At 39.1% G+C, this 9867-nt stretch overlaps 1 protein-coding gene across 2 annotated transcripts; it reads left to right on the forward strand.

The window, feature by feature from the left end:
• The first annotated feature begins 264 nt into the window (after positions 1–264).
• LOC111251481 (soma ferritin-like) lies at positions 265–7596 on the forward strand. Of its 2 annotated transcripts, XM_022808086.2 has the most exons (6): positions 265–423; positions 4902–4988; positions 5487–5626; positions 6040–6162; positions 6427–6555; positions 6962–7596. In XM_022808086.2, exons 1-6 carry the CDS (start codon positions 366–368, stop codon positions 7100–7102), a joined length of 678 nt encoding a protein of 225 aa, XP_022663821.1. In that variant the 5' UTR covers positions 265–365; the 3' UTR covers positions 7103–7596. The 2 variants fall into 2 exon arrangements, with proteins under 2 accessions (XP_022663821.1, XP_022663822.1); XM_022808087.2 differs by lacking the exon at positions 4902–4988.
• The last annotated feature ends 2271 nt before the right edge of the window (positions 7597–9867 follow it).

Raw genomic sequence — 9867 nt, forward strand, 5'->3', positions numbered from 1 at the left:
AAACTAACAAATAACACTGGCAGTTTTTGATTCCAATGTCAATTGACGAAATTCGTTACAATATTATATATATGCATGATAGCTAGGGTGCTGAGATTCTCCTAGCTACGTTTTGCATCGGTAATTTCGATCAGGGGACTTTGTGGCAGTGGTAGTCCCATCATTCATCTTTTATTTTCTTGTGTCGGGAAATTGTAGTTTCCCTTTCCCAAGCCGCTTGTTCACCCTCTCTCAGCTTCCCTTTCGAGCTTTTCGTGGCCTCTGATAGGTGTAGCTCCATCATTCTCGACCACTCTTGGCATTCAATCGTCGGGAACCGTCACTGAACTCCGGAGTCTCTCGTTCAACAATAACCACAAGTGGAGATGAAGCGTTTCATTTGCATCGTACCCCTGCTGTTCGCCTTTGTATTAGCCCGTCAGAGTAAGAAGGTTTTCATTTTGATACTTTCTACATATTAGCTAGAACTAGGAATTTTATATACGCGTTGTGCACGAAAGGAGGATGACGATCTAGTCCCCACAGTAAGCTATTAGCATATGAAGCATGTATTGTAGATTTTGCCGAACGGTCGTAACCCGCGGGTGTGTTTATCTAAATAAGTCCAACCGTGGGTGCCCCATCTATAAGGTAGGCGCATACGCTTCTGAGTTTTCCGATCGAAACCGAACTCGTTACGACGTTAGCCAATCCGGGAGGGATTCAAGCCATCAGCTGATGCTCAGCTGTTTTGACGGGTTGTGATCCTCTACTGCGTTCGCGTTGTTTCGCGCACGCGCGAATTGTACTGCGCCAGTTACGTAGTCCATGTAACCCATTAGAGAAAAGATCTCAACTGAACAAAGCGACGTTCCAAAGTCAGTCAGTTCTATTGAATGTTGGTGTTATCGTCTTGGCCGCATCATTACATAAAGTATTCAAAACACAGTGAGCCGTTCCTGACAGTCTTACTATAGCCGTTGGTCTACTCTAAGCTATACCGATCAGTGGCACCCAACACTTCTTCTCTACTTCATTAGTATTCTTCTACTCCGAGGAATGTTTTTGGCCATCGAATATGAGAAGATGATTCAGAGTGAGAATAATTAACTGAACGGTGGTACCACATGGCTTGGTCGTTCACTGAAACTGAAACTACAAGCCTGATCTTAAAAGGATCGGCAAGAAATCGAACGATTCTGACGTACTTTCTTGAACCTATTTCAGCATTTTTCAAACGAGACCAAATATTGTACAGTAGCATAGGCCCCTTAGCTGTCAGTGGTACGATATTGGACCACCGAGGACCTTTTATAGAACCAACCCAGTGGTGCGCTTTTAGTGGCCCTCCACCAAATCTTGCTATCGATCAGCTGAAGAAATAGGTTCTACTCTCGTCAGTTTAGTTTATAAACCTTTTCCAATGGCACGGAGTTTCGTCAAATGTTTGAATTGGTTTCGTATAGAGGTTTGAGGTCTTAACAAGAAAGGATATTAAAAAGGCTATTATATTTAGAAAGTATAAATATTCACACATGATGCTGTGGTAGCTAATCCAGTATATTTTTCCCGTATACTCTATTGAAGTAACACACTGCTATACTCTAGTATACTTTTTCTACACAGACAGGAATCATAATAGTCCTAGATAAAACGAGAAGACTGTCGTCCGGCACAGAAATTCACATATAGATCCGTTTATCGAATTTTAACGGTCTTTCTTAGCTGGCCATTTCGTTCTGACAGTTTTCAGATCCATAGAAATTAGAAGAATATGCAACTACATTCTAAGTACACATTGCTGAATGTCGATCCTCGGCTGCTGTCCGTCGTCATATGTCAACCTTGGAGAACAATAAAATCTAGCAATTAAGAAACTAATCGAGTGGACAAATTAGTTTTGATACAACGATGCGTCTTGCGTTTTTATTGCACAGCAAACGTGGCATTCACGCCACGAGCGAGATCATCCGTTGCTACAAGTGTTAGCTACGTCTAAAGCCGCTTTTGGAAAGCGCATACTCAGACGTGGAGTCTTATCGCGCACGTAAGAAGATCGCAACTTTGCACTTTGCAATACGAGATACAATTATATAATATAGAAAGTATTTCTGTTTTTCCGGCAAATGTTTTCACTAACACGTTTACCGGGTTTGCTTAGACAAGCAAAAGCGTTGTGTAGTGATTGCCTTAATTGAACTAACTGTTAGGGGAACGTTTAATTGATCAAATAATGAATACCTTTGTCTCTCGGTTATTCACAGCCAAACCACGGCGTCCATGACAAAAAGGCTTAGATGAAAGTCGATCTTTATTAGAAGTAAAGGTGGTCAACCAGGCTATGGTAACTCTTGCGAAATTTCCTGGGTTTTCCTTCGCTGGTCATAATTTAAATTGAGAGGTTAAAAAATCCTTCTCCACAGTTTTTTTTTAAGAGTACTTAACGATCATTTGAAGAACGGATACCTTAGCTCAGGAAACATTTACTTTGAACTTAACAACGACTTATGCTAAAGGCCGCAGACTCTAACTGTGCAACTTTATCGGTCTAGAAGTGTAATGATTTCTAGAGAGAGTCCGCTGCAAACAGACACGACTGATTTGTTGACCTACGAGTGTATTTCCTGCACGTGGAGGAAAGTCAATGGCTTCTACATGCCCACTAGAAGCATTTCATCGTAAATACCTGGTCTTCTGCTTACTAGGCCTAAACGAGATCTCGTTCCATCTAGGTCGTTTGTGCAATGATACTTAACGAATGTGCTAGGGCTGGCAAATAGCAAAGCAAAAACTAGAGGACGGAGAGCAAGTGGCCATTCAAAGTTCAACAGGCAGCTGCTTATCACGAGCATCTTGTCAGCAAAACGAGTCGAACTACGGGAAGTTATTACACGTTCCCGGCAAATACCAGGTACAATGGATCTCCTGTAAAAGGCAATGCCAACAAATCGAACATTGGTGATGATGACGTTATGCGCAGCCACAGAGCCCTAAGTAAAGAAGGTGGAATCGGCAGATATTGGCTCGTAGAGATAACTCGAATATTTGCGGTAGCTGATAGTCAGCAAGTAAGCTCTTATAAATGAGTGTCTGTGGAACAGCGAAATTGGAACGGAAAGTAGCGTGGGCTAATTTTATATATGATTGATGAGTCCTGGTAATAATAATCTAAATATAATAATAATTATCTAAATAATCTAAATCGGACTCCCCCTGCAGAATGATGTCAGGTCGAATTCTGAATCGTTTTTATCATCACGGAACCTGCTGACTAAAAAGGTCATGATACGTTTCACTTTTCGTGTACAGCTTTGTACTAATGTGCGAGGTATCTTTGTACAGATAGATTTCAGTTCAAACAGTAACCTAACTATAATGTTATATCCGGGAGTTATTATTGCATAACCGTTATTTAATATTTTAGCTGTCAAAATGAATCGAGGAAGCCATCGAAGACTGACTGGCCGAGTTAGAGAATGCGGTGGCTTATCTACGCAGTCGCAAATCTCGTCGGGGTACACGGTTACTGAGATTCAATAATGTAATGCAGTTCTGCTCTTAGCCGAAAGTCCCTTTGGCAAAAGCGACGCATCAGCATAAAAAGACAGGTTCGTAACATGAATATGGCTATTCGAGAATCTGCAAAAATAGTAGCAAACGCAGTGGAACTTATTTAATCTAAACACAAGCATTTGCGTTTATTAACGCCACTGATTCTATCATCTGTAAAAAACGATCGGCTTCACGAAGGGTAAAACTAAAACGACGCAAGATTAATTAAGACAAAAGAACAAAGTAACTCTGATTTGAAACCATTATGCCAGTTTATATTGCAGTACAATGTTTTCGGTCGTATATTTGCATAGCATACATGTGCCTCTCAAAGCCCAAGCCGTTAATTTCCGTTTCTAAAGCTTAGACGCCAGAGGTCGCCATAGTGCATTTTTACTGTTCATAATGAAGGAAGTGAAATACAAAAAAAGGTTTAAATATGCTTAATATGTACTTGCAGAAACTTCTTCTTCAGGATGTGGTCTGTCGTGTGTTCAGTCTGATTTAAGATAAGTCAGTTTTGCGTATGCTCGATATCGTAGTCAACTACGCTTTTTCCTGAATATAGTATTTCGTCGTTTCAGTTATGATTCGATCGAAAAATTACTCGAATTTAAGCTATATATGTTCTCACTTGCTCTACAAATGGAGTCTCCGTATAATGCATTGAGAGCGAATCCCTTACGTGTGTGCTCTCTAAGCGAGTCTGCCATAGCAAAATCGCTGATAGGCTGATAAGATGACAAGACTAGAGATCCGAGTCCTCCATGCTGAGACAGCAAAAGAGGTCAAATGGCGGTCGATAGTAGCAGAGCCGCCGTAATGAACACTGCAATAGATGTATGATAGCAAGCGGATGAGATCTCCGTTTACAAAGGCTGGCCAGCGATGTGTTCTCTGATTGAGTCACCAAGTCGTTGTCCCGACTGAGGCTGACTCACAGAATCAGGCTCCTTTGGTTGCTCTCTCCCAGCTTTTCTCCTGTTTCTTCTCGATCGGCTTGATACTGGCGTCATACTGCCCTACGATGAACCCGTATAGCTCTGGTATTTACGAAAACAAAATAATATCGCGATAAAGCGAAATACGTCCCTCCAATGCTGCTGAATGTTTTTGCTCCGGAGATTTGTGGCTAAAATAATGGAAACGCTAATTAGTGACAGGATGCTGACAAAACGGCCCATTAAACACCGAACATGTTTGAGTCGATATATTTCGCTCATAAAGAGTCCAAAATTAGCGTAAACGGATGAGTCATACGGTGAAGGTAGCTAAGACAAATTAAAACTATTCGTATTAAATAACCTGCAATAATATTTTTGGTCATGTAACTAAGTTGGATGTATTGAAATGATTGGTTGCCTTGGCAGCTTCATCTGTATGGTTTGGAGAGCTTGGCGGGAAAAATGAGGCGTCACAGAAGGAGAAGGTGGTCAGGCGTTCAGCTAGGGCAGTAGGTAAGTCGAGGCAAGTTTCGATTGAAAGCGATGCTTTGGCTCGAAATGTTCGATTTGGCCTGACGGCCTTTCAGAAATCGATAAACTTTTGGTCCATAAATACTCCATTGTTGAGATCGATTATCATCGGAGATTGCAATTTATTATTCCTTGGGTAAAGAGCATTGCTAAGACATGTATGTGTTCGATTTCGTTACTAGTATTACAGTGATATAACGCCGTTGATCAAGGAACTATGGCCAGCTTCTACGAATAATGGCATGGCGGTGTTATGCATCTGCAGACATATTTCGGCGTCAGTAATTGGGGACTGATCAAAACGAAAAGTCTGAAACAAAAAAGCCAAACTGAAAGTTGGTGTATAATGTCCATTATAATATATAATATATAGTAGTACACAGTTATGTCCAAGCACCGGATGGTTGCTTCGATGTATTTACGTATACATACATTTAATAGCGTTTTAATTTGCTTGTTATATTCGTCTGTCTCATCTAGACAATGACACGCCCGGGGATAGTGCAAACAAGTATGTCTTGGAAGAAAGCTGTCTCGTAGGGCTTCGAGCGCAAATGAACCTCGAAATGCACGCCTCTCTTGTCTACCAACAAATGGCTGCGCACTTCGACAGCAATCAGGTAGATAAAACAGTAGGTTAACTAAATCTGATCTTAAATAAATACCCGAATCGTACATAGTTATAATAAATGAGTACTGTCTTAAACTAGGAAAATTTTAGCTATCTCCAGTCGTCGGTGATGATTTAGCGACCATTAAAAACGTCTCCTCAGTTACTCGTTCGGCTTGAAATGAGTTCTTCAATTGACAACATGCGCCCTTATTCTTAAAAATCGTTATCTTGGTAGCGCTCAAGGACTGCAATTTAGAACATTGGTCATAACTTTTTGCTGATAGTGAACCTTTGGAGTTAATTTTATTGCAGAATTTGTGGCATGTTTAGCGTCTTTCTAGGCGTTCTTTGTTGGTAACTGGATTGTTCACATGCAATAAATTATTATTGTTCTAATCAGATTTTTACTTCTGGCCACAGGTTGCCCGCAAGGGCTTTGCGAAGTTCTTTCAGCATAATTCGGATGAAGAGCGTGAACACGCTCAGAAGATCATCAACTATGTCAACTTACGAGGTGCAACCATTGGAAACATCAACATCGGGGTAGACACGGTTTTACGTTTTCGTTACATTTTTTCCGCTGTTAGATGCATTTCATCACCAATCTCTAATAAATAATCAGTAGTAATTATCCCCATTTGTAATTTATACAGTGAATAAAGACTAAATAATTTGAGTTTCATTCTGTCTGATGTAGTTAAACTTATTATTATCATATTATATTATTTGTTATCAAATACATTATGAAGCGGACTTAGTACGCAGCTCCTAGAGATAATATAAAAAGATTCTCTTTGCCCTGGATAGATGCCGACCGTTGTTTCGTGGAAGACTGCCAGAGAAGCGCTGCAGGCTGCTCTTGACCTTGAGAACAAGGTTAACAACGAGCTCCACGGCCTTCACAGGACCGCTGAACATGACTGCCATGATCCTCAGGTAATAACTTAATGGTAACGTACCGTCATTGTTAGATGCTGCTTCTAAGTCTAAAGCATAAATGTGTGGTAATGTTTGAAGTATGGTTTTCCTGATGTTTGGACTTGGAACTGAAGATTTTAAAAAACCCGAAACCATGACCCCATAAAATCTTCTTTATCTTATTCTAATGGATGAGAAGCCGAAATAAGTTGACATCTGTTGTGTATGCAAGGCCAAATCCAAAAGTTTCATTTAAAAGGCGGATTGCCAAGACTAAATGTGAAATACAATTTAGAACATCGTGTCCCAGATGCATGTTTTGCAGAGCTTATGTATTAAATATAAAATACATACAAACCATTATCATAATGGCTTTGTCAGGAGAATCTTACAAGTTCTGCATTGCTGTGAATTGCAATTTCAGCTTCAAGACTTTATCGAGGGCACCTTCCTGAATGAGCAGGTGGAGTCGATAGCTCAGCTTGAGCGACTGATCACGAACCTCGACAAATTCACTGACGCCCATCTTGGAGAATACTTCATCAACAAGGACCTTCTGCAGTAAGGAGCTTACTGAAGTATGGAACGCAAAGTGCGCACTAATCCAACTTGAGCCGCTGTTATTAACAACTGCAGCAATTTACTGTCATTACACAGCATTCGAGATTTCATATTTGTGACGAAAAATGATTGGCCGAAACTACTTTTTGCCATTACTACTTTTAACGACCACAGGCGAATAGAGGATCTGACTTTTCTTAGATTCCGAAACATTGGATGATCATCGGAATTAAAAAGATTTTTAATCAATAAGCTTCCGAAGCAATATCCACATACGCTGTGTTTTGCTATTCTGTTACTGGAATTGCTTGTCTTCTTTTGAGCATCACCTACTATATTTTATACGCATATAACTGCCGGTACCTCGTGGTTTTTTACCAAGCGGAGAATAGCCCTGAAATACACGAGAAAATCAATATCAAACCAATTTAAACAAATCACCATCTTTTTTTGTATCGCGCAACTTCAATAAACTACAAAACATTTTTACTAACTATAGTCAATGTATAGTTTCTAACCAATTTACTTTCAAAGTAAGGTATATCTACTTCATGGATTCTATGAAACAGACATGCTTTGACCAAATGGAAGCCTATAATAGAGTTTTGAAAAAAATTGATTTCCACTTGTGTACAGACTGTCTTATTTAAATTTCCAATTTGAACATTCTGTATTTGTTATAACGCTTCCGCTATTTGTAGCAACATCTATTTTACAGCTATAGAGATCTAAAGGTAATAACAGACTCGGTTACACAGAGGTTAAGAGAACACCCAAAAATGAGTAAAAGACGCAATATTTGAATTTGTTTTTCCTTAATTTGACAATTTAGTTGTTGCGGATGTTATTTCTTATGCTTGTGGGATTTACTCTAGCTTTGAAATTCACTTTAGTCAGTACATTAAAGTTTAGCGTAAAACTCTTCAACAAGTTTTCACATTCGAAAATTAATTCCAAATTTCTGTACGAATGGTTAGTAATATAATTGGAGAGCAGTCGATGATTATAGTGAGCATTTAAGTCTCGCCTCACAATGAAGAGGGTATTATTTTTTAAATTTATATTTGGATAAGTATATGTAGTCGTAACCGGTTTTTGTGCACCCTTTTGCCTGTCAAAATGGATGATATATTTGAAATAAGTGCAAACACCCACAGCCGTGGGAAATATAATCGAAATGACATTATAAATAAAATGTACTAAAAAAAAAATTTTGTACTGTAATTATGTAAAGATGTTTTACAACGACAACTGAAGCCCAATGAACGGACGACAAAATATCTGCTGTTATTTCCGCTTTGCGCATCGGTAATTCAAAGCTATTTGATACGGCGATTACTTACAGAACGTTGCCGCGGACGTATATTTTGTAGACAAATCATCAACAAGGAAACAGCTAGTAGAAACTTTGCCTATTTATGGCACTAGTAAGAGTAAAATTCATTTGCATGCACTTGACCACTCTTTTGTCTTAGTTTGTGAAATTTTTTTATTGCGATCAATACAAAGACAAATAGCACAACTAATTTCTACACATCGCGGCTCTCTTTTCTATCAGTGCATCTTATTTTAAAAATGGGCTTTTCTGAATACCGCCTCATTCCTGTTATATTTGCTGAGGGCCCCCGTGAGCGCTTAAGATAGCCAGTGCACTCTGTCTCTCCTACCAGTTGCAGGCAGCATTTATGAGACTCTAATCACCGTCCATTTAATGACATGAAGTTTTTGCCTCATAAACAAGTCAGACCCATGGACCAGTATAAAAGAACGTTTAGTTTTATTCTCTAACTATACAGTCAGGTTATTTTTGACTATTTCTCTTTATCGGCTAAATGTGACTTTCGAAACAATACAACATTTACTTTTTAACATAGGCAAACATTTAAAATTCTAAGCACATCAAACACATACATAGACGACTGAACAGTCGTCACATGAACAGGTCCCGGTTCCCTCACCTTCATAATTTTTTTTTTGGTGTTCTTCTAGCACTCTGGTCTATCCGTAACATGCGAATAGTTAACGAAGTGATGAAGAAGCTGCTCGGAAAATTGCAATCCACTGCAACATATAAGCCTGCTACCTCCCAGTGTGCAGCAGCTATTCGATTGCCTTGTACAAAAATACTACCTTACCATAACACCTTTACTTACAGTTAACCCGAATAACAAGATAATTTTAGTTCCGAAAACTATACAAACATGGTAAAAATCACTGGTGTATTTAATTGGTGTTTTTCTGATATGGTTCACCAACAACAACAATAACAACAACAACAGGAACAGCTTGAAACAAAAAAAATCAAAATACAAAAATTAGCATAATCTAGATAGTAAGTAAAACAGTCTATGTTATAAAACTTTAGGTAACAAACCCTCATTGTAAAAGGTTTAATACATTCATTACATCACCTATGTCCCCTTAACAAACGAAATGTGGTATACTTTTGCAATTCGTTAGTCAACGTCTGTTTTTTCACCCATATTCCGAACGTATTTACAACTAATGGTAGCTATTACAAGAGACGCGATAGAGCTCACGTTCTTGTCGATACAATAATGTAGTCCAACATATATCTCAACGAAATCTGTCGTGCGATAACGCTCCCAAGAACATATCCTGCTCAAGTCAACAACGTAAAAAGCTACCGTTCAGAATTAACAAGCGACTCTAATTGTGTGACGTACAAAGGCCAATAAGTGATCAGGTACAAATTGATAGCGTATTCGTAGTATTACGCGTTCACCTGGTATTAACCAGAAGACCTTG

Source organism: Varroa destructor, unplaced genomic scaffold, assembly GCF_002443255.2.
Source record: "Varroa destructor unplaced genomic scaffold, Vdes_3.0 BEIS01000005.1, whole genome shotgun sequence".
In the NCBI taxonomy this organism is placed as follows: domain Eukaryota; kingdom Metazoa; phylum Arthropoda; class Arachnida; order Mesostigmata; family Varroidae; genus Varroa; species Varroa destructor.

What these genes read in the sequence shown, in the direction of transcription:
- LOC111251481 (XM_022808086.2), top strand. Translation starts at nt 366, where the DNA reads ATGAAGCGTTTCATTTGCATCGTACCCCTGCTGTTCGCCTTTGTATTA. An exon ending in GCGTTCAGCTAGGGCAGTAG is followed by an intron (nt 4,989 to 5,486) that starts GTAAGTCGAGGC and finishes TGTCTCATCTAG; the next exon opens with ACAATGACACGCCCGGGGAT. An exon ending in TTGGAAACATCAACATCGGG is followed by an intron (nt 6,163 to 6,426) that starts GTAGACACGGTT and finishes TGCCCTGGATAG; the next exon opens with ATGCCGACCGTTGTTTCGTG.